The following is a 24,553-nucleotide window of genomic DNA, read 5'->3' on the forward strand; positions in this document are numbered from 1 at the left end:
GTGTGTACAAGAGTGTGAGTGTGGCTCAGTGGTTGAGCGTCAGCCTGTGAACCAGGAGGTCATGGTTAGATTCCCAGTCAGGACACATGCCCGGGTTCTGGGCTTGATTCCCGGTAGGGAGCGTGCAGAAGGCAGCTGATCAATGATTCTTTCTCACCATTGATGTTTCTATCTCTCTCTCCCTCTCCCTACCTCTCTGAAATCAATATATATACACACATATACATATTTGTGTGTGTGTGACTGTGTGAATGTGAGGGTGCATGTGGAGAGAGTGTATGACTGTATATGTGAGTGTGTGTGTGTGTGTGTGTGTGTGTGAGCATGTGAGTGTGTGACTATGACTGTGATTGTGAGTGTGCGTACAGGAGTATGAGTGTGTGAGCGTGTGTACGTGTGTGCACACGTGGGTGTGTACTCGTGTGTGAGGAGCGTCAGGCTGATGCGCCCCTCCGAGTAATTGCAGCTGCCCCAGGTTTTAGGAAGAGATACTTCACTGGGACAATTATTTGAAGTGAGACCTTTTTCTTTGCATTTGAATACCTTGGTTTCTATATTCAGGCACCACTCGCCCTCCCCCCCCCGCCCCCCCCCCCCGGTCTGTTCCCCCCGGGGACCCCTCTCCTGAGAAGGCGCTGCCACAATTTGCCAGAGGGCCTAGGACTTTGTCTTTTCTGATCTTGGCACCCATCCTTCAGGGGAGCCAAGCAAAGGTTAGAGGTTAAAACGCTGGTGGGTGTGTAAATCGGCTCAGCCGCTTCGCACAACTGTTCAGCAGAATCTACGAAAGCCCAGCATATGTCTACCCGTGACCCTGCAGCTCCTGCTAGGTGTGTGCATATGCTCTGCCAACACGCGTGTCCAAGAATATCCAAGGCAGCTTTCTTCACAGCAGCTCAGAGTTGGAGACAGCGCACATGTCCACCAACAAGAGTGGATTAACTATTTATAACTCATCTGTGCAATAGAATTCTAGTCATAGTTAAAAAAACACCTACTGATACAGACACAGTGCCAAAGATTTTATACTGAGCCAAAGAAGCCAGACACGAGAACCTGCTGTCTGATTTCATTATGTGAAGTCCACAAACGCAGAAGAAATCTTCAGTGCTGGGTCTCAGAACAATGGTTGCCTTGGGGAAAGGGTAGACGAGCCTTTGTGGGTGATAGAAATGTTACATGTCTGGGGGGGAGGCGGTATATTCATAAGTAGAAATCAGCCAGCTATACACTTAAGACAATACCCTGTATATAACTTATACTTCAATTACAGTAATTTATGACACTGGGCTTCATCCTAGTTTCAGCATCTATCAGCTGTGTGAGTTTCCACAAATTAATTAATATTGAGGACTCTGTCTTCTCACCTGTAAAATGGGCACAATAATACCATGCTCCTCCAAGGTTGAGCTGAGTGACTTGGACGAGAACCTGTGGCTTCAGAATTCAGGCGGGGGTTTCCTGGCACCTGAATCCCACTTCCGCGCAGCACAGTCAGGTCGAGATTCAAGTTCAGCAAACATCTAACAAGGTCCTCTGTGTGCCAGGTGCCCGCAGGGTTACACGGCAGTTCTTGGTGATCTCGGGTTCATCCTCATCCAGAAAAACACCATGTGCCCCGTCCCTACTCATCAGTCTGTATCTCAGGAGGGGGTGCTGACAGGGGACACCCCGAGGTCACAGCCCACTGTTTCCGCAGGCCAGGGGGAGGCAGGGCACGTGCCCTCTTGCACCCTCTCCTCCGGCTCCTGCCCGGCCATGTGCTCCTGCAGCAACGGCATTGTGGACTGCCGTGGCAAAGGCCTCACCGCCATCCCTGCCAACCTGCCCGAGACCATGACGGAGATGTGAGTACAGGGCAGGACAGGCACGGGGCACAGGCTCTGGGGCTAGGCCAGGCTCTGGTGGTCCAGGGAAGAGCTGGAGTGGATGCCACCCAAGGACTTGCTTCAAGATCCTTCAGTGCAAATGGAGAAGTCAGTGCTTTGGCGGGCTGAGCTCTCTGCCCAGGCTGGGCAACGTCGATCTGTCCAACCCAGCTGGGTGTCTGCTAGGACTGGGTTCTTAGAATTAGCATCATTTGTGGGCCTTGTAGTCATGGCAGCCTGGGATAACGGAGCTCACATCTGCCTGTGCCAGCCCACCGACTCTGGACAGAAGTTGGGAGCAGGACAGGGGGACAGAGGGCATGGTTGGGGGGGTGAGCCCAGCAGGCAGCAGCTCAGACTGGGGCGACCTGACCGGGGGCCCCCTCTGTGTTCTCTGCCCGCAGCCGCCTGGAGCTCAACGGAATCAAGTCCATTCCCCCGGGAGCCTTCTCTCCCTACAGAAAGCTGCGGAGGATGTGAGTGCCTCCCCCTGCTTCCTGAGAGTCAGCAGGGGCGGGAGGGAGACCCCGGGCCTGGCAGGCCACAGCCCCGGGCAGGCCCTGCCTCTGCCTCTGGGCTAGCTGCTGCCTGGTGGTCCCACCCCTGAGGTGGCTCCTCTGTGACCTGGGCTGGCAGTGGTGTGACCTCCTTGCAGGGTTGTCCTGAGGCCTAAATGTTGAGCCCGAGTCTGGCATTTGGCCAGACTATCATCCTTCCATTTCAGCTTGGGCACCAATGGGAGCCGCCATGGACATCAGAGGGGATGTTGGGGAAGCTGGGAGGTGGGGGAAAACTATCAAAACAGACCAAGGCTGGAGTGTCCCATCTGCACAGGACCCTGGGACCGCACAGGGGGATAGGGCCGTGGGTTTTCCTGATGGAGGGGAGAAGGGGCCCCTCACTTTTCTAATTTCAAAGCAGCCCCTGCCCTCCTGTGGCATCTGGGAGGGGCAGGGGACCAGGCACGGCTTGGTAGCCGCTGAGGGATTCAGCCACCCTCTGTCTCTCTCACTGCAGAGACCTGAGCAACAACCAGATCGCAGAGATCGCGCCTGATGCCTTCCAGGGCCTACGCTCCCTGAACTCACTGTGAGTAGCAGCGCCTGCCGGTCCAGGGTGTCTTCCAAGGAGGCCAGCAGGGCCTGGAGCCCCTCCAGTGGGTGCTGGAAAGAGAGCACAGCCCCCACCCTCCCGGCCTCAACGGGTTCCCCTTTGGCTGCAAAGTCCAGGGTCGCTATGCCCAGCATCCCCTTCCTCACTGGTGGACCCTCTGCAGCTGGGAGGGGAGGAGGGAATCCAGGACTGAGTGCATGCAAAATCAGGCAGAGCCGTTGCCCTGGCAACTGTGATGCTCTCCCCACCACAGTGGGGATTTTCCCAGCATGCTTTGTGGCAGTCATTGGACTGGGCCCAGCTTTCCTGTTGGCCCTGCCTCCCCACAGAGGCCCAGCATTCCATGCTCCTGAGCCTTCCCCAGGTCACCTACAATGGAGCACCCACCAGCTCCAGCTGCGACATCTGCCACACCTGTGTCTTCCGTCCCCAGCATGCTCTGATCCCAAGTTGTGGTGAGGATGCGAAGGAAGCATTTTCCTCCACCTCTCTCCAGCATTCCCTTTCTCAAGGGTTTACTGGGGTGGGGTGGGGTCTGTAAATCTACAAAGCATCGTGCAGCATCAAAATTTTATCTCGGAAAAATAAAAATTAAATTTAGCAACACCAAAAAAAAAATAAATTCATTCAGGAATGTTACTTCATCTCTCTTTTTCCAAGAACCCCTGCTTGTCTCCCCCCAACCCCCCGCCATGTTCACAAGCCCCTCACTCTCTGAGGTCCCATGGCACGTTGTCTGTGCAGAGAGTGCACTCAGGGTGCCTGTAGGCAGGCGAGCTCCCCTGGGCGGGGGCCTAGTGTTACTCTTAGGAATCGTGTTTTCACTGCCCCCTGGCAGCATGGACACATGCCTCACGTAGATGAGGGTCATGAGGATCCTGGGAAGTGGAGGGGGATGCAGCCCCCGTCGCTGAGTGCCTTTCGTGTGCCTTTTCTCCTGGAGTGGGGTCCGAGGCAGGGACTCCTGTGAATGGCGCCGCTTAGGGCGTGCAGTGTAGGACTACACAGCAGGACGTGGCTGCCTGGGCCTGGGCCACTGTCGGTGGCGGAGATCGGGTCCTGGAGGGGCCTGCCAAGATGCAGGCCTCTTCCTCTGAGGAGCGAATGGATCTCCTTCTAAGTTGGACGTGTGTTGGTAACACATCTAAATGGGCTTCTGTTCTTAACTCCCTGCACCCACGCCTGCCCCCTGCACGCCCTTCCCCACACGGCAGATTGGGGGGTCTTTGCAGATGGGAACCTGATCATGTCTCAGAGGCTGCCTGGTGCTGGATAGGCGACGTCCAAGCTTCTGTCCCATTTGTTTCCTCCACTCAGGCCACGCTGGGCCCCCCTCCCCCCCCAGCGCCAGCCCGCCCCCACCGCGGGGCCTTTGCTCCTCCCGGCCCCCTCCGGGAATGAGCTGGAAGTCACGTGTGAAGAGGCAGCCCACTGTTTTTGCTCAGAGGGAACGTGTGTGGGGAGGGGGGTGCTGCTTGAGGTGTTGGGAATAAAATAGCCCCCACCCCCCAGCCCCCTTCCTTCCTCTTGGTCTGCCTGAGCCCGTTCCGGCCTGCTTTGAGTCTCTGCTTTTCTTCGTATTACGCGGAATTCGCGCTCAGTGTAGAGAACTGAACATACCCAAGTACAGAAACCCGCCGCCCGGATCTCGGCACAGCCAGCACCGTGGTCTGTTTCTTCCCGGTGCTTTGTCTGAACACAGACTTGCTTGACCTGCGGGAGCTCACATGCTAACTACTCCCGCCCATGAGATTTCTCCCTGAACGGTCTCTTTTGGGTCCTAGAGCAGGTTGGTTTCCCACAAGGCCCCCTGAAGGGTCCTTTTGCAGGCTTCTGTGGGGCCCATGTGTGGACGGAGGGAGGGCTGTGCCTGCAGTGATGGGGTGACGGCCACCTCGAGCCCTTAGCGCGCTTGTGTGCAAACTACTAGGTGCACCGGTTAATGATGCGGATTTTTTTCAATTGATGGGGTTACACATGTGTTGATACGTATGCGCTTTGATATGTATGCCATTTTGTTGTTTTGACAATAAGCTTCAGAACTTCATGTGTCAAATTTTCTGAAGGTGTTAACATCATAGATATTTTTATGCTTAAAAATGTCGAATTTCATGTCAAAAAAAGAGTATTTGCGGGAAGTTTTAATTCATTACTTCATGTGGAAGAAAAGTGCTAGCTATAGACATTACTTTGAATAAAGCACGTTTGATATTTCTCTTGAAATGATCATGCTTTCTTTCATCACAAAATCCGAATTATTAACCGGTCAATAATTAAGCCGCATTACTAACCGGTTAATGATTATTCTGCAATACTAACCGGTTAGTAATCCGCATTATTAACCTGTTAATAATTAATCCACATTATTAACCGGTTACTGGTTAATCCACATTGTTAACCGTTACTGATTAATGCAGTAACCGGGACACGGAGAAAGGACAGGGGACTCTTTCTTAATCACTCTACTGCCATCTGCTGGCAATTTGTTATCACAAACCTCCAGCCTGGTGGGCTGTCCGCTAACCCTCCCCTTCTGCTGCCTTTTCTCCAGGGTCCTCTATGGGAACAAGATCACAGACCTCCCCCGGGGTGTGTTTGGCGGCCTGTACAACCTGCAGCTCCTGTAAGGGCCCATCGGATGGTTGCTTGGGTGGGGCCCTGGGAGGGAGCCAGTATTCCTCTGGCCTCCCAGCCTGCCTTTCCCACCTCTTTGGGGTGTGGGACTCCCCAGAGGCAAGGAGCGTGGAGGATGCAGATGCAGTAGGGCTGTGAGAGGCTTTGGGGCTCTGCAGAGCCAGAGAGGCGACTCGGACTGATGGCGGGAGGCCTGAAGGAGGGGCTGCTGCGACGCAGGCTGGTCCTAAGGAGGCCGGCATGGCTGAGGAGAGCTATCCATCACATGGGTCGCCCGGGCCAGCTCAGCCTCCTCGAACCAGGAGAGTTCAAGCAAGGGCTCTCCCCCAGGACCCAAGAGGCACGGAGCCCCTCTCAGCTGCCTGGGACCCCGCAGAACTCTGGGATCGGGGAGGAGCCTCCCACGGCCTTTGGGAGGTGGCTTTGCCCCGATGCTCCCTGGTTTCCGGGGATGCCAGGGGCACCTCTAGCGGTTCCTTGAAAGAGAGAAGAGGGGGTGGCTGAGCTGGTCCCCGTGCATGGAGGAGGCAGTCAGAGTTCTCCACGCCTGTGTGTGGAGTGGGCACCCAGAGGGCCAGATCCCTGTGCCTGCTCAGCGCCCAGGAAGGTGCCCAGGACGTGTCGGTGAGTCTGATGCTGTGCCTTCCCCTCACTACCTGGCCCTGGTCTGCCCACAGGCTCCTGAACGCCAACAAGATCAACTGCATCCGGCCGGACGCCTTCCAGGACCTGCAGAACCTCTCGCTTCTCTCCCTGTATGACAACAAGATCCAGAGCCTCGCCAAGGGCACCTTCACCTCCCTGCGGGCCATCCAGACCCTGTGAGTACCCTCTGCCCCCCCTCCCCCTCTGCCCAGCAGGTAGACCTAGGGGGAGGCAAGGGCCTCCTGGTGCAGGCAGCTAACTGTCTTGACCTGTGCCTTTTTCTCACCACAATCATCTCTTAGGGAGGAAAGAGCACAGGCACCGGGTTAGACAATCCTGGGTTCAAATCCCAGCTATGCCTCATATTGGCTGTGTGACTCTGGGCAAGTTAATTTGCTTCTCTGGGCCTCAGTTTACTTATTCATAAAATGAGGATATCATCTTCATGAGGTTGTTATGGGATTAAAGGGGATGTTTGTATAGAGCTTAGCATATTGTAAATGCTTCTTAAATGCTGGCTACCGTTAATAATAATAGTATTAATAATAACAATGTCCATTGATTCCAAGACACATGTTTCTACATTAACAGCTCTGAAATTGGGGTGCATTGCAACGTTGACAGCATATCATTTAATTGACATTTTGTTCTTTCTTGATAATACATAAAAGTACATCTTGCAATGGATAATGTCTTAAATCAGATAAAATCTAGTAATGGCAATGATGATTAAAAATTAGAGAGCAACGGCACTAGGAATTTGTTTTCATCTTTTGTTATAGGATATTACAAGCATATTAAAGGTGGCACTGTGACCCGGCCACTACTCACCACCCAGCTTCACACAGGGCCAGTCTCCTTTCAGCTACACTTCCCCTCTTCCCTGCCTCCCAGGCATCATTTATCTTCTATCACTTGTCACTTCACACATATGTATAAAAGGCAAGGACTCTAAAAACACAACCACATCACTATTATTATATCTTGAACATTTAAAAATTAATCCCTCGATATCATCAGATATCTCATTACTGAATTTCCAAGTGTCTCACACACGTTATACAATTTTGAAGGCAATTTGTTGGAATCAGGATTTAAATTAGGTCTGTGCAATACAATTGGCTGGTATTGGCGGATGTATCACTTCAGTTTTTAATCTATAAGTGTCCTCTCCACTCCCTTTTCCTTGCAGTTTGTTTGTTGCATACACTGCATTATTGGTTCCGTGGAGTTTCCCCCAGTATGGGCTTCCCTGGTTGTAGTCCCCATGGCGTAGTTTCACACACTCCTCTGTCCTGAACACAGAAGTTTACAACTGGGAGCTTGGCCAGGTTCCAATTTTTTTCTTTTTTGGGCAAAGTGACTTCATAGGGAGGACCATGCACTTGCACAGGAGGCACATGGTGTCTGGTTGTCTCTCTTTCTGTAATTAACACGGCCATTGGTCTGAATGCCTGGACCCACTCGTTCATTAGGGGTCCTGAAATGGAGACGTTTGAACTCTAACGTTCGTTCTTCGTTTGATAATGCGGTTGTGGTCATGCTTTTATAACGAGTCCTTATTTCCAGCTGGCATGCTTCTGGGTAGGGAAGTTTCTTGTCGTCTTCTATTTGGTTGAACTAGGCACTTACTAGTAGGTGGTGTCCTTCATTCTGCATCTTTAATCCCGGGCCCTATAGTTTGACTCGATGTGCTGGCCTGTGGGCCCGATGGTGTGCCCTTCATGGGCGTTGATTATCAATGTTGTCGTAGCCACTGTTGTCGTTGCCATCCCTGCCACAGTGTTTATCCGCTGAGCCGTGCTTTCCCTCAGATAACACCTGCACGGAGTCCTGCTCCCTGGGGACTCCGCGCGTCGGCTGGGATGTCAGCCGCGAAGACAAGCTCATTAAAGCCCACGAACCCGCCCGCAGCCCACTCCTGCTAATTGATTTCCTTACAGCCGGGGAGAGGAAGGTGGAGCACCACGGGGAAATCTTGTCAAGAATGGGAAATTAGAGGTCACAGGCAAGGGGCGGCCTGTACAATGGCCCGCAGGAGGCAGCCTGGGTCCTGGTGCCTGCTCTGCCACCTCACCTGCGGCAGGACAGCGGTGCTCTGGCCTGGCCGCAGGTCACTCCTGCCTCCATTCGTGTTTGTGAAATGTCCCCGGGCAGAGGGAGGGGCAGGTGAAAGCAGGAGTGGGGACAGGGGGGCTGGCCGGGGGAGTGTGGCAGGCACAGCTGGGGGCCCCAGAGCTGCCGAGCCCCTCTTCTCTGTGATGCTGGGCAAGACTTCTCTGAGGGTGGTGGGTGCCCCCAAGCGGTGCCCTCGGGTGGTGCGTGTCTCCCCAGGGCCAGCCCGGGCTTCAGGCTGAGAGCCAGCGGGGAGGCCTCACTCACCCAGGGGAGGTCAGCGCAGACCCGGAGCCCCAGCTCTGACCCCTGCCCTGCCCCCTTTGCACAGGCATCTGGCCCAGAACCCTTTCATCTGTGACTGTAACCTCAAGTGGCTGGCGGACTTCCTGCGTACCAACCCCATCGAGACTAGCGGGGCCCGCTGCGCCAGCCCCGGCCGCCTGGCCAACAAGCGCATCGGGCAGATCAAGAGCAAGAAGTTCCGGTGCTCAGGTAGCTGCCTGCCCCCGTCTGTCTTCCGTTTGCTCGGGGACCGAGATGCTTCCTGGCTGGCTCCAGCAAGGATGTCCCGGGTGTGGGCCCCAAATTGTGGACGTGGATCTGAACGGTGTTCGATCCCACCCCTGGTTTACCCCAAGCCTGGGGAGGGGAGGTCGGAGGGAGGACCCAGACAAGGACCCAGGTCCTCCACCCCCAGGCCAGTGCTCTCGTACCACTTTCAGCCTAAGACCCTCGGAGGCCTGGGACCCTCGCAGAGAGAGAGCGGCCTCCTCCACGTCCAGAGGCAGCAGAAACAGCCTCTGGCCGGGGACAGGGTGGGTCAGCTTCTGAGCCGGGATTCTGGTGGAGGCCTGGTGCCCCCAGCCCCATCTTGGCCCTCCCTGAGAGGTGTAATTGGGTGGGGTGCTGTCCCAGCATTGGCCTGGGCCAGGCAGAGCTTCTCCACACAGGGGCTGGGCAGGTGGGCCCTGGTCTGGGACCCCAGCCTTGTTCCTGGGGTGCGTCCGGCTGGGCAGTGGGCCTGGGGCCTGGGCTTTCTTGCAAGTCCTGGACGATCCCACTAACGTCATGGTGTTTCCCTTTGCAGCCAAAGAGCAGTACTTCATTCCAGGTGGGAAAGTGGGGGAACTGGGGGCCATCCGGGTGGGACGGTGGCTGTGGGGGGGCAGGAGGCTGGGGCAGCAGCCTGAGGGGGTGGGCGAGCCTGCTTGGAGCCGACCCCGGCCCTCAGCCCCGGCCCTGGCCATCTCCCCACAGGCACGGAGGATTATCAGCTGAACAGCGAGTGCAACAGCGACGTGGTCTGTCCCCACAAGTGCCGCTGTGAGGCCGGCGTGGCCGAGTGCTCCAGCCTGAGGCTCACCAAGATCCCCGAGCGCATCCCCCAGTCCACCGCCGAGCTGTGAGCCCCCCAGCCCCGCACACCCCTCACTCGCCCCTGCCCCTGCCCCTCTCGCCCCTCCGTGCCCCTCACTTGCCCCGGCTCCTGTTACCCTCCCTGCGCCTGCTCCAGGCTCTCCTCTGGTTGGGCTCTGTTTGGGGGCCACTGGAGACCCCACCATAACAGCTGCTGGCTTTGCAGGACGCAGCCCCCTGTGGCCCCTTTGCTTCTGACTCACAGCCCTACTCACTCTTGAAGCTTTTCTGACATCCGGGGCAGGTCACCAACCTGAACCAGGGGTGCCGTCTCGCAATGATGCTTTGGCCATTTTGGGGGACACGATTTCATTAGCTGAAGTTGGGGCTAAAGCTGTCCTTTAGCTATTTCTTTCCTCTGTCTAAAAATATAAATTGGTGCACATATATAGATGTCCCAAGAAAGGTAAACACACACTTGGAATAATTATAAAGGCGGTGTTTATTAAAATACATTTTACTTTTAAAATTGAGCTATCAGCTGTTAAAGTGTGTCTATATTTTGGGGGGACACCCTGTGCACGCATGAGCATGGATACCTACGCACATACCATTTGTGTGTGTAAATTTTCATAGCACTTTTAATGTTAACAATATCCCCATGCACAGCTCCCCTCCTCCCAGCTCCTTTGAAATAGGGTCAGTTTGCCTTGCCAGATAAATTCTCCTGGGGGTCCCCTTTGTCTGAAAGATACTTCAGTGTCTGTCATTTACGCTGTGTAAGTTCCCTCGATTGCCTCTTACAGGCGATTAAACAACAATGAGATCTCCATCCTGGAGGCCACTGGCATGTTTAAAAAACTCACCCACCTGAAGAAAATGTGAGTGGCCCATTGGCGGGAAGGGTGCAGTCAGGACGCTGGCCAGGGATGCAGAAGGAAGATTCTGGGTGTCGGGAGCTCCTGCGGGGTAGGGGGGCAGGGCTCCGGTGCACAGGGATTGGGTGTCGGAAGGGGGTCGGGGGTCCTGAGCTCCGTCATCCTCCCGCCACCTCCTCTCCCAGCAATCTGAGCAACAACAAGGTATCAGAAATCGAAGACGGGGCCTTCGAGGGCGCTGCCTCTGTGAGCGAGCTGCACCTGACCGCCAACCAGCTGGAGTCCATCCGGAGTGGCATGTTCCGCGGCCTGGACGGCCTGAGGACCTTGTGAGTGTGTGGGCCGGGAGAGGGTGGTGGCGGGACTTCTGTAGGGACTTCGGTAGGCAAAAGCCAGAGAGCGGGTGTCTGCATTAAAGGGAAAGGAGAAGAGGGTGGGAGGCCCCCTCCCCCTGGCCCCAGTTCGCAGGAGGAGGGGCAGCTGAAGAGCCTGACGGCAGTGGCCAAGTAATCAGATGTTGGTGACTGTGGTGAGGCCTGTGTCTTGTTCCCTGGGCTGCGGGGCCGGTGCCTGGTGAAGGGGTGGAGGGAGGCGGGCCTTCCAGAGGTCCCCTCTCCTTGCCCTGTGGTCAGGCTGCAGGAGCACACACAGCACGTGTGTTCCATTTGGGAGCACCGGCTCGACGGCAGGCAGGAGAGGCTGGTGGCCCCAGGGCAGGACATCGCAGAGGAGACGCCATGGGTGTAGGTTGGCGAGCAGTGACGGCCCACCATTTTGGGGATGCTGGGGTCCCTTGAGCCCAGAGCCCACCAGAGCTAACCAGACATCAGACCCAGTGGGGTCCCGGGTCACCTGCCCCTCCTCTAACGGTGCAGTGGGCCACCCTGCCCAGGCAGCGCCGGCTCCTCAGTGGTCATGCGGACCTTTAGTGTGTCCAGTAGACAGTGCTGTCCAGTCGGACTTCCCACTGTGACGGAAATGTCCCTCGTCTGCACTGCCCAGCACCATGGCCCCCAGTGGCTGTGGAGTACTTGGCGTGTGGCTAGTGCTGCTGAGGCACTAAATTTTAAATTTCATTTCCTGTTATTTTGGATTTTATTTCCTGTGTATGTATATGTATATGTATATTTTTCTATTGATTTCAGAGAGGAAGGGAGAGGGAGAGAGAAATAGAAACATCAATGATGAGAGAGAATCATAGATCAGCTGCCTCCTGCATGCCCCCCCCCCCCCCCCACACACACACACACGCACTGGGGATCAAGCCCGCAATCCTTGACTGGAATTAAACCCAGGACCTCAGTCTGCAGTCCGACGACGCTCTAGCCACTGAGCCAAACCAGCCAGGGAAAAATTTCATTTCCTTTCAATTGATTGAAATCTAAACAGCAGCCTGTGGCGAGTAGCTACTGTGTTGGGCACGGTCTAGAAGCCCTGCCTGGCTTTGCAGCCGGCCCTGCAGCAGGCTCCAGCTTTGTTTCTGAGCTCCCGTGGAGGTTGGGTGAGGTCCGTGAGTGTAGGAAGGACTCTCTGGGGATTTTTTTTCCATTTTACAAAAAGTGGATTTTATTATTTGCCGAGTTTTGCAGTTTACTTGTTCCCTTGTGACAGTGTGGCCACTTTGCCAGGCTGTGTACCTTGTATTTCTTGAGTGAGGGTGCCGAGCAGTCCCTGGGGTCCTTTCTGAGGAAGACTTGGGTGGGGACAGAGGAGAGGGGAGGGCTGGCGCTGGGACAGAGCAGAAACGCCGTAGGCCCTCCACCCTGCAGAAACAATGTGTATGCCTGCATACACATGCACACACACACCCACATGCGTGCATGCATACAGACAGACTTTTTCATGGATCCTATAGTACGTTTTCTTTTGTAACCTGCTTTTTCCTGAAACACAACATGAGCACCTTTACAACTCATTAAAATGTCTTTTACAGCATCACTTTGAATGCTATTGGAAATTTAGACTATTTCTGATGTTTAAATGTAAGCAATGGTGTGATCGGTATATTTGTGATGCAGTTCTGTGCCCACCCAGGATTATTCCCTTGGGAGGAATCCCTGAACGCAGACTTGCTGGGCGAGAGCACACAGTGCCCTTCCCGGGAGGTCCCACGTCGTTCTCCGCCAGCCAGGTGTGGAAGTGCCCAGTCGCCCACACCCCTGCTGACCCTGGGCAGCATCATTATTATTATTATGTTTTTATTTGTAGTTTGGCAGGCAAAGATGTAATATCGCTAAAATGTCTTTGATTACTATTAAGTTTGAACATTGTTTGTGACTGCTCATAAACCATTTTAATTTCTTTTGGGAATTGCCTATCCTGTGTGAGGCTGGGTTTCGTTTTTGCTTGGGGAGGAAAACTGAGGCAGGTTTATCTGAACAGAAACTTTTACAGATATAAACGAGGAGGGAGGTCATTGTAGGTGGAAATCCTAGCCAGGGACGGCAGGGCGGTGCGGGCCTGGGCAGCAGGTCTGCAGGACAAAGGAGTGGACAGTGTGTCGCTCTCCAGGGGGCAGGCAGGTGCTGGTGTGGGGCAGGTTGGACAGGCTCCAGAGGTCTATGGACATGCAAACGAGCAAAGCATATATATATATATAAAACCCTAAGCAACTGTTAAGACCAAACGACCAAATGGTCGACGGGTCACTATCATGCGCACTGACCACCAGGGAGCAGATGCTGAATGTCCCCTGGTGGTCAGTGCACTCCCACAGCCAACCTCCTGTGGCCCCTCCCCCCCAGCCAACAGCCCCGATTGGCCCTTCCCCCCCCCTGGCTGGCCAGCCCTGATCACCCCGATAAGGACTGAGCGAGATAGTCCCAATTGGCCCCGATCGCCAGCCAGGCTGAGCCCGCCCCCCCCCCCCCCCCGCGTGAATTCGTGCACCGGGCCTCTAGTTTAAACATAATTCTGTGGGCAGTATGGAGGCCGCTGAGGGCTTTGGCTGAAGAGGGACACGACTGGGTTAGGTTTGAGGAAAGTCTCTCTGGTGTTGAGCTGGAGCATGGCCTGGAAGCGAGGGAGGCACTGGGCACCCAGGGAGTGAAGGAGAGGGCTGCAGTGAGGCCATATGGGCCAGAGGCAGAGGAGGGCACTGCTGAGGTGGAGGGTCTGGAGGGGGCACAGGTGTGAAGGGTTCAGGTGCTGGAGCTCAGTGCCTCCCAGGGAGAATCTGTGAACTCGCTGGTGGTGGCCAATGCACCTCTCGGGCGGATGGCCACAGGGCACAGCGTGGGCTCTCCCCCACCCGCCCCAGGATGCTGAGGAACAATCGCATCAGCTGCATCCACAACGACAGCTTCACGGGCCTGCGCAACGTCCGCCTCCTCTCGCTTTACGACAACCAGATCGCCACCATCTCCCCCGGAGCCTTCGACACCCTGCAGGCCCTCTCCACGCTGTAAGTCCAGCCCTCCGCTCAGCGCAGCCCTCATGGGCAGGGCTCTGGCATCAGCATCTGCACCTGGGAACCCCGCCCACCCGCCCTCCCAGGGCATGTCTCCCTGTTGGTTACTTTAAAGGACAAACTCAGGGGATGTGTGGTCCCCGGGGTGTGTTGAAACCTGGGGCTCACCAGGCTGGAGTGCTGCCCTGGGCGAGTGGTTGGCTGGGTGTCTGGGGGAGTGTGGGTGGCTGTGTGAACAGTGCGTGGGGGGCAGCAGAGGGCTTTGCTGGGGTCGCCGAGACAGGCGGGTGTCTGCGTGGTCACACGAGCCGTCTCTTCCAGAAACCTCCTGGCCAATCCTTTCAACTGCAACTGCCGGCTGGCCTGGCTGGGCGACTGGCTGCGGAAGCGGAAGATCGTGACCGGGAACCCGAGGTGCCAGAACCCAGACTTCCTGCGGCAGATTCCCCTGCAGGACGTGGCCTTCCCTGACTTCAGGTGTGAGGAAGGTAACTCGGATGCCCCCCCCCCCCCCCCCCCCCCCCCCCGCCAGGAGGCAGGAGAGGGAGAGCTGGGCCAGGCCAGAGGGAGGGGAGTGGCGGGCAGCGCCCTGTGACAGGCCCTTGAGTGGAGAGGCCGGTGGGGGGCAGGCTCTGTTGATGGGGAGGAGCAAGGAGCAGGGAGGCAGCTCTCAGTGCTGCACCCACCCTACCCCTGCCTGGTGGTGGTGTATGATATAAGAGCAATAATATGCTTATTGTTTTAAAATGGGGAAATATGGATAATAAAAAAGAAAGTAAACTTACCAATTATCTGACTTTCAGAGAAAGTTCCACTTAACAAGTTAGTGGATTTTCCTGATATAAGTACATTTAACCCCGAGGCCTGCCCCCGGCTGCTCCAGGTGCTGCAGGCTTACGGGTTCACTCTGTCCGGCACAGACAATGGGCACGGAGCCCGCCTAACTGTCGCCAGACGCGAGCTAGTTCGTTAACCTCCCCAAACCTCGTCCCACGGACCTACTGGGAGGGCGCCTGTGTGCCAGGCCCCGCTCTGGGTACTAGGCTCCTTCAGTGAGCAAAGAAGAGACACGTCTCTGTCCTCACATCCTAGGGGTGAGAGTGGCACCCCTTACTGCACTGCTAAGGAGACTGTTCGATAGTGTCTAGCGCATAGTGGGTGCTCAAGAAAACGTGGCTGCCACCCTCTTCTCTGCTGTGTCCAGGGCCACCTTGGGTCCGAAGTAGAAGAGATCGATCCAAGACCTGTATTAACCTCACAACAGGTCCAAGGGGCTTTGTCCCTGGTGGGGGAGGGGCACAGCCAAGAGGAGACTTATGGCTCCTGAGGGAGGGTCCGAGAGGGGCTTCTGTTCTGAGGCTCCCCACAGAGGGCCCTGGATACAGGAGGCACTACGAAGGCCTGCCCTCTTAGCTGACGTGGCTTCTTCTCCAGGCCAGGAGGAGGGGAGCTGCCTGCCCCGCCCACAGTGCCCCCAGGAATGCGCCTGCCTGGACACCGTGGTCCGATGCAGCAACAAGCACCTCCAGGGCCTGCCCAAGGGCATCCCCAAGAACGTCACAGAACTGTGAGTAGGAGAAGGTGCCGGGGCAGATATCAGCTGACTAGCGCCTGGAGTTAGGGCCTTGCAGCGACACTGGTTCCCAGAAGCCTTTGAGCTTTGCTTTGACCCCCCTCTGCAGCCCCCCATGGCGTGAGTCACCCGTGGCAAGCGCTTCATTCCTTTAAGTTAAGCTCTGCCTTTAAAAGAAGAAATAACATTAATTTTTTTCGCTTTACATCATCTCATGAGCACTCTGCAATGAAAACTTCCACAAAAGCGATTTTTTACTGGCTGCATAATATTCCATCACATGACTCTATGATGAACTGTATAACAGATCCCTCTTTGTTGGATATTTAAATTGTCTCCATTTTTCTACTGTCATGAATAACGCCGAGATGAGTGTCCCTTCGGTGAAGAGGTTAGCCAAAGAACGGTGTATTGTCAGGGCTCCCGCTGCCTTTGACGGCCTTCCAGAAAAGTTGTTTCCTTCCTACTCCCGCTAGCCGTGTTGGCGATGGCCCGCCTGCCCTCCCATCAGCACTGGGTGTGTGGTGGACGTCCGGTTTGGTATTTGAACTCTTGTGGGCGAGGATGGGAGTGGCAGGCCCGGCTTCTTCAACAGGCACTTCCCAGTGGAAGGCTCTGGTCAACCCCCAGCTCTACCTGTCCCCTGGGATTGGTCCCTCCAGGCCTCCGTAGCCGAGCTTTTCTCCATGGGGAGAGCATGAAATTTTCATTTTATTCTTCCATTACCAACAAGGCTATTTCTTCACACACACACACATCAACCACTGCAGTCCTTGTCCAGTGACTCGCCCACCTCATCGCCTGCCGTTTTCTGTTCCAGCGTCAGAATCCCAGTTTTCTGCTTGGTGTCTCATAGCAACTCTAAGGATGCTGGGAAAGCCACTTGACTTTTCTTGGTCTCGGTTTCCCAGATGTAAAATGGGGCTACTTGGTGTATTGAAGGGCTGCTGAGCAGAACCAGTGGGATGGGGGTGAGGGGTGGGGGTGGGAAGTCACTTTGTGTGACAACAGAGTGATGGGTCAGGGCGAGGACAGCACTGATGTTGCTACTCCTGAAGCTGGAGCCGTCCTGAGGGCTGCAGTTGGTGAGAGTCCTGTGCAGGGAGCCGCGCTGGGGCGTCAGCAGCTGGCACTTGGGTCACTGCTTAGCAAGGATGGCTGGTGGCAGTGATGGTGGGGGAAGGAGGGCAGGCCTGAAGCTCCTTGAATCCCAAGCTCTACGCTTTGGAGAAGTTTTAGGAGAATTTTGGATGGGCGTGGCTTTATGGACTCTGACTTGAGTGGCAATGCATAGAGTGGGTCCCAGAAGGTTAGCAGGACAGGAGGCAGCTTCCCAGGAGCCCAGGATTGAACACTGGCAGTGCCCACAGGGGAGGAGGCTGAGAGGGCGAGACAGGGGAGCAGAAAGGGAGCCAAAGGAGGCTTCATGTCTCAGTGGCTTTTACCAAGTTTTTTGGGTGGCACCTGCCCGAAACGCCTAAAAGCTTTATGTATTTTCTCCCCCAGTTAGCGATTCGGGGCCGTTGGTGGTCTACCAGAAGGAGAGAACGCTAGCGAGGTGGCCCTGGCTGCAGGGAGCGGTTCTCCCAGCCTGGGGCAGGTGGAGATGGTGCACTAACTGTTGTGTTTTCTCCTGTAGCTACTTGGACGGGAACCAGTTCACGCTGGTTCCGGGACAGCTGTCCACCTACAAGTACCTGCAGCTTGTGTGAGTATCCAGGCGACTTGAGGACCCCAGACCTGCCCCAGAGGACAGGAGGGCCATCAGCATCTGACCCTGGTGGCTCCAGTTTTACTGGAATTCCCCACTGGCCCCACTTGTGTTGATTCTGTTTTTGTTTTTTGTTTTTGTTTTTGTTTAATTTTCACCCTTTCCCTCTGGGAACATCTGTGCATAGAGCTGTTCTTCCACCTAGTGGTCATGCCTTGGAATTGCATTGTTCCACACCGTCTCCCCAAACGGCCTTCTAGGCTGATAATTATTGTTAATGCTGGTCAGCTTTGCAAAGGCAGGAGGCAGGGCAGATGTAGAGGGCTATGGGAAATTTCTCAGTCCAACCTAAGCCCCCAAGCCAAATATGGAATATGGGTGCTACAAATAAGTATCTGTAACTAAATTTTTCTTGAGACTAACATGAGCTTTTCTGTTTTGACCTCATGAAAAAATACAAAATAAACCTCAGGCTCTAGAGCAGTGGTTCTCAACCTTGGCTGCACATTAGAATCACCTGGGAAGCTTTTTAAAATCCTGATTTCTGGGTTGAGAACCACTGCTCTAGAGGGTTCGGCTCAGTGCATAGAGCGTCGGCCTGTGGACCAAAGGGTCCTGGGTTCGATTCCAGTCAAGGGCATGTACCTCGCTTGCAGGCTTCTCCCGGGCCTGGGCCCTGGTCAGGGCGTGTGCAGGAGGCAGCCAATCGATGTGTTTCTCTCACATTGATGTTTCTTTCTGTCTTTCCCTCTCTCTTCCATTCTCTCTGAAAATCAATGGGAAAATATCCTCAGGTGAGGATAAAAAACAAGAAAAAAATAAACCTCAGAATAAATTAGCTCTTCTTAGCCTCCCAGCCTAATTAACACCTCCCTTCAGTTGCCTTTATCTGCTCATCGGCCAGATTCTACCAAAAAATAAGTCCAGAGAATGCTCCATCTTACTGTGGCTTGGAGCAGCGCTACGCCAAGTGTGTCTGTGGGCCAGCAGCAGCCCAAGGACTGCTTGTACTAGGTCCACACTCCATAAGGGACTTGCACCGAATGTGACCCACATTTTGCTTCCTTCGTTGAGGAAGTCTCGCTATGAAGAACATGTTAGCTGCAGTTAGTTGTGTTTAGTGACCTAGGACAGTGATGCGAACCTTTTGAGCTTGGCGTGTCAGCATTTTGAAAAACCCTAACTTAACTCTGGTGCCGTGTCACATATAGAAATTTTTTGATATTTGCAACCATAGTAAAACAAAGACTTATATTTTTGATATTTATTTTATATATTTAAATGCCATTTAACAAAGAAAAATCAACCAAAAAAATGAGTTCGCGTGTCACCTCTGACACATGTGTCATAGGTTCGCCATCACTGTCCTAGGAGGTCACATTTTGGCACAAGTTCCTTGTATGGAATATTTGGTTCAAGGACTGACTACTTAGAGCAGCACTGGCTTAAAGATTTAAAAAAATATATTTTTATTGATTTCAGAGAGGAAGGGAGAGGGAGAGAGAGGGAGAAACATCGGTGATGAGAGCGAATCATTGATCGGCTGCCTCCTGCACGCCCCACACTGGGAATCGACCCTGCAACCCAGGCCTGTGCCCTGACCAGGAATTGAACTGTGACGTGACCTCCTGGTTCAAAGGTCGGTGCTGAACCACTGAGCCACGCTGGCTGGGTGACTTACAGAATTTTGACAGTTTATCTGTCTTTGCTCACAATTGTAGCAAATGCGTTTTGACTGTTCCAATGTGTGTGTGGTGGGGAGGGGCAGGAGTAAGGAGGTGGGGGCAGTGATTTGGTGGCTGGTGACAGAGGGCCAAAGAGAGAGACAACCTTTCTTTGGTCTAATGCGAGGCAGCTCCCCTAGGGGCTCAGATGCACTTGAGAAGGCAAGGAGGGAAGGAGGACCCGTGTCGGGCAGTTCTTACTATGAAACCGTCTGTCGGGGGCTCTTGTCTTTTCCAGGGACCTAAGTAACAACAAGATCAGCTCCTTAAGCAACTCCTCCTTCACCAACATGAGCCAGCTGACCACTCTGTGAGTCCCAGTGGGGAGTGGGGGGAGGGTTCCCACTGTGGCGAACGAGGCTTTTCCCGGCCCAATCACTCACAGGGAGTGTGTCAGGGCCTGCCAGCCGAAAACACTCCTTAAAATATTTTTTTTATTGTGAAATCCAGCATATATATGTATGAACAAGTGAAAAAAATGTAAACATACCGTTTAACAAATAATCGTAAAGCTGGCACGCATGTGTAAATACCTAAGGCAAAAGGTTAGAACACGGCTAGCACCCATAAGCCACCCTGTCCCTTCCTGGTTGTTAGCTCTCCCTTCTCCACTCAGGGTAGCCCTGACCCTGACTAATTTACGATGATCACATCTTTGGTGTTTATGGTGTTGCCATCTAGAAATTCTTTTCTACGCAATGAACTTTAATTTTGCCCACGTTTAGCCTTATATACATTGCAACCTACAGAATATATACGTTTACTTACCATGATGTTTGTGAGACCCACTTGGGTTGTGTGACGCTGTGGTCTGCTCATTGTCACTGCTGTATAGGATTCCTCGTAGGAAAATGCCATGCTTGCCTCACCCATTCCACTGTCGATGGATATTTGGGTTGTTTCCAGTTTGTACTGTTGTGAACAGTGACCCTCTGAACATGTTTGTGCCCATAATATAATGATTGTTTTAATTTCATTCCAAGAAAGCGTTAACAAGCATCCCTTATATTTGCCTGGCGCTTAAGAGTGTATCTCAGTTTGCCGATAATGCGCCCAAACTTCTGAACTTTCCCTTCGGTTCTCCTGCGGCCACACAGGAGAGCCAGGACGGGGTCCTGAGCAGAATAGGGACCGAGGCCTCGACGTACAGGTTCCCCCACCACACTCACTGGCCCCAGGGTCTGCTTACTGGTCATGTTCCCTGTTCAGAGTCTTCACGAGCCTGTGTGTGAAGCCGCCATGGTCTAGGGGTCTCTACCAGGGCCGACTCTGCCCTCCAGGGACATTTGGCAGTGCCTGAAACATCTCGATGTCACAGCTAGAGGAAGGCAGGGGGAGCTCCTGGTATCGCATGGGCAGAGGCCAGGGGTGCATCCCTCCATGCCCAGGACAGCCCCCAAACAAAGAACTGTCCACAGTGCTGAGGCTGGGCAGTGCTGGTCCGAGTGACCTGCTGCTGCAGGGGAAACAGCCGGCTCCTGGGATAGGAGCGGCTCCCTCCTCTATTATTTGAAACACAGCTTCATTGAGGCACAATTAATATACAGACACCTGCACATACTTTATTGTATCATTTGATGCATTTTGACTTACACTCACACCCACGGAGCCGCTGCCACAATCAAGATTGTGACCACTTCTGTCACCCCCAGAAGTCTCCTCGCGGCCCCTGATAATCCTCCCTCCCCTCCCAGCCCCGCAGCCCAGGCGAACACCAATGCTTTTTCTTTGCCCCCCTCTTCCTCCCTCCCTCCCCCTTCCCTTCCCCCAGGATCCTCAGCTACAACGCCCTCCAGTGCATCCCTCCGCTGGCCTTCCAGGGGCTGCGCTCCCTGCGTCTGCTGTAAGTCTCCCGCTTCATTCCTCCAGGGAAATCTCCCCGCTGAGGGCCTGGCCGCCCACCCAGTGGGGAGCAATGTCCCAAGGTCTGGGGCCCCAGCAGGGCCAACTGTGTCCAAAGGTGGGGGGCCAGTCCACGCTCATTAAGCCCTGAAGGAGTCCGAGGGATGAATGGGAAAGTAGCTGAGAAATGGGGCTGCTGCCTGCCCCAAGTTGTGTTTGCAGCGTGTGTGTGTGTGTGTTTGTGTGTGTGTGTGCATCCAAGACGAGGCAGCCTCTTATTTGAACACGTCTCCTGTTCAGATGGGGAGTGTTGTAAAATTCATGAACCTTTTCTAAGAATTCCCACTGCGAGGTTTTGCCCTGTGATCAAAGCCCCTGTCACGCCTGTTATGATGGCCCCTCCTGCGTCCACGCATACGAATCCTCTGGCAGCCCCATCTGGGGCAAGGTGACATAGTTCACCCCAATGTATGGCTTGTGGACTAACTGCCTTACCCAGGAAAAGCCTACCCCTCAGGCTTCTGGCTGCTTGCATTCCATTTGCTACGTAAACAGAAATAGCGCTGAGTTATTTATGATGGAAAAAGAGAGGCCCCAGGAGGGCTGAGGGCAGGGTGGTCTGTGTGGAGATTAGGGCTCCCTCTCCGCTGCCTGTGGCCAGCAGGGCAGGCTCATCTCTGAGGTGGGGCCGTCTCCCTCACAGCACCAGGCCCCTCTCTGCAGAGGGTGGCACCACCCTCCATCCGTTCTGCAGGCTCTGTCTCCCCGTGAGTCACCACAGCCCCTTCTCTCCTCAGGTCCCTGCATGGCAATGACATCTCCACCCTCCCAGAGGGCATCTTCGCAGATGTGACCGCCCTGTCCCACCTGTAAGTAACTCCGGCCCCGGTCTGGGGGCCTCTTTGGATTTAAACAGAATTTGGATTCCAAGAAAGTCCCTGCCTCCTGAGACTATCAGAATGTGTTGCTTTCACCCTGAAACCAAGTTAGCTTGTGAACTTCAAACGCTCCCCATCGCAGACTCTGACACAGTCAGGGTTTCATCCGTCGCAACGATGGAATTTGCGAACAGTTCTTCACAAGCATCAATGCAAGTAATAGTGACCATTTGCTGGTTGCCAAGCACTCTACCTGCATGAGCTATTCTTAAAGAGCAGTGCACTCACCGTTCCTCAAAAGGCTAAACGTAGAATTACCATGTGATCCCACGATTCCATTCCTAAGTATGTACCTAAGAGAATGGACAGCAGGAACTCAGATACTTGTGCACCCAGGCTCATAGCAGCAACATTCACACAATTGCCAAAAGGCAAAAACAACCCAAGTGTCCATCAACAGATAAACGGATAAGCAAAAGGTGGTATATACGTACAATAGGATAGTACTGTATTCAGCCATAGAAAGGAAGGGTGACATATGTTGTTACAACATGGATGGAACCTTGAAGACAAGCGAAGTGAAATAATGCAGACATAGAGGACCAATGTTGCATGGCCCCACTGATCTGAATACCCAGGATAGTCCATTCATAGCTACAGAAGGGAGAATGGTGGTTGCCAGGTGCTGGGAGCAGAGGGAATGGGGAAATTTTGTTTAATGGGTACAGAGTTTCTGCTTGGGGTGATGAAACAATTTGGAACCAAATAGTGGTGATAGTTGCATAACATCGTGAATGTAACTGATGCCACTGAATTGCACACTTAAAATTATCCAAATGGCAATTTTATTTTATTTTTTTATTAGAGAGAGAGGGGAAGGGGAAGAGGGGAGAGATAGAGAGAGAAACATCAATTTGTTGTTCCACTTATTTATGCATTCATTGGTTGATTCTTGTGTGTGCCCTGACTGGGGATCGAACCTGTAACCTTGGCATATCAGGATGATGCTCTAACCAACTACCCGGCCAGGGCTTCAAATGGCAAATTCATGGTAAATGTATTTCACCACAGTAAAAAAAGTGAAGACATGAAAAAGCAGTAGCTAATTCTGGCGGTGAGGCCGGGAGCAGAGCATTCTCTCCTGGAGTCTCAGCTACAGTCTGACAAGGCAGCGTTCAGGCCTGATGGACTGTGGCTGGGACCCTGGGTGTCACTGCACCCTCTTGCTCTCCGCCCCACACCCAGGTGCCCAGGGCCTCGGGAGCCTGGGGTCCCCGGCATCTCTACTTGAGTTCATTCACTCAACAACCTCCCTGGATTTTCTCAGTTCTAAGACTGGCCTCGTACACAGTTTAATCCCTGAAATCAGAGTGTACCTTACAAGTGACTTCTGTATTTAATACGGTAATATTTCCCCACCCTGCCCAATCAGTACATCTACCAACCTTAGACTTGAGGAAGTAAAATAATAACAGTGTCATTCATTGGGTGTCCTTGGGACAAACACTTTGCTGCGTGTGACTACTTTATCTGTGCTGTGTTGTTTACTTCATGACCAGAATGAGAAGTAGGCTTTCTGCTCTGCGTCAGCTGTACAAATGTTGACAGGGACCTTCTTGGGCCCACACAGGATGCCAGCACCTCTGGGCTCAGTGGGAAGAGTGCAGTGATTGATTATTGATGTCTGCCACGGGAGTAGAATGGGTGACAGGTTCTGTCCTAGCGGGTGGGATTTGTTATTTCCATTTCACAGTCCCAGGCACTGAAAAGTTCAACAGCTTCCCTAGGTCATAAAGCTAGGAAATGACAGAGACAGGATTTGAACGTAGGTGTGTCTGATTCCAGAGCTCCTTATTTACTCTTAATTGCTTCAATAACTATGTCGTGAGTAACCACAGTGAGTCACGTGCTAAAGAATTTTCGTAAGGTCTCTGCCCTCCGTGACCATCGAAGGTGCTATTAAATGAATTCAAAGGCGGCAGTGACTAACTCCGGGGAACTCTGAGGAGCTTCACAGAGGGGATGCCACCTATGTTGCCATTGGAAAGGGACTAGGAAGTTGCCATTTGGAGAAGATGGGGAAGGACATTCCAGAAAGAGGGAACAGCATGTGCAAAGGCATGAAGGCAGGAAAGTCAATGACATATTCAGGGATGCTATGTTGTCCAGCATAGGACGTAGGGGGTTTGATTGGGTGAGGAGTGAGGAATGGGAAGAGACGAATCTAGAAAGGGACATTGGGATTCCATTGGGAAGGTCTCTGTGCCATGCTAAGGGGTTTGGACTTTATTCTATAGGCAGAAGGGAACAGTGGAAGAATTAAGTTGTAGGAAATCCTGGAAGGCCATGGTGGCCTGGGGAGGCCGGTTCGGATGGATGCGGCAGGAGGGATCCTGGCTGGAGATGGCTCCAGCGGCCAGGCCAGGACCTTGCAGTTCATTGCCCTTGATGTCTCCCATCCACAGGGGCTTGTTTCCACTTCTGTTCGGTAAATTTTGGTTGTGAGCTCATCTTTTGGAGATGCCTCTCCCCAGAGGGAACCTGTGCTCGTCTCTGCTGGGCACCAGGGTCTGCTGCTGCTCTGGGCCCACACAGCCGCCTTTGCTTACCCCTGGCCCATGGCAAGTGTCTGCTTCAGTTCTCCACCTTGCCAGGCAAGAGCTTGTCAACCATCTGGTTCCACCTTCTGAAACGCCTGCGGATTCCCCCTTTTGTGTGTCTCTTATGCTGGGGTTTAAAAGTAAAGTTGACGACCTTTCCTTTCCCCATGAAAAATGAATGATGCCTAAATATGTTCTAACCTT

General features: G+C 53.6%; 1 protein-coding gene across 1 annotated transcript in view; it reads left to right on the top strand.

Annotated features, from left to right (window-relative positions):
• Nucleotides 1-24,553, top strand: part of SLIT1 (slit guidance ligand 1) — a 152,180-nt gene that overhangs the window by 103,632 nt on the left and 23,995 nt on the right. Inside the window, exons 9-25 of the mRNA XM_036336459.1 lie at nt 1,700-1,847; nt 2,273-2,344; nt 2,886-2,957; nt 5,533-5,604; nt 6,293-6,436; nt 8,707-8,870; nt 9,466-9,489; nt 9,636-9,780; nt 10,541-10,615; nt 10,798-10,941; nt 13,872-14,015; nt 14,343-14,509; nt 15,456-15,588; nt 17,234-17,302; nt 19,268-19,339; nt 20,801-20,872; nt 21,669-21,740. Of these exons, the coding sequence (XP_036192352.1) occupies nt 1,700-1,847; nt 2,273-2,344; nt 2,886-2,957; nt 5,533-5,604; nt 6,293-6,436; nt 8,707-8,870; nt 9,466-9,489; nt 9,636-9,780; nt 10,541-10,615; nt 10,798-10,941; nt 13,872-14,015; nt 14,343-14,509; nt 15,456-15,588; nt 17,234-17,302; nt 19,268-19,339; nt 20,801-20,872; nt 21,669-21,740 (1,789 nt within the window). The remainder of the gene's footprint in view (nt 1-1,699; nt 1,848-2,272; nt 2,345-2,885; nt 2,958-5,532; nt 5,605-6,292; nt 6,437-8,706; nt 8,871-9,465; nt 9,490-9,635; nt 9,781-10,540; nt 10,616-10,797; nt 10,942-13,871; nt 14,016-14,342; nt 14,510-15,455; nt 15,589-17,233; nt 17,303-19,267; nt 19,340-20,800; nt 20,873-21,668; nt 21,741-24,553) is intronic.

Source organism: Myotis myotis, unplaced genomic scaffold (genome assembly GCF_014108235.1).
Source record: "Myotis myotis isolate mMyoMyo1 unplaced genomic scaffold, mMyoMyo1.p scaffold_m19_p_15, whole genome shotgun sequence".
Lineage (NCBI taxonomy): Eukaryota > Metazoa > Chordata > Mammalia > Chiroptera > Vespertilionidae > Myotis > Myotis myotis.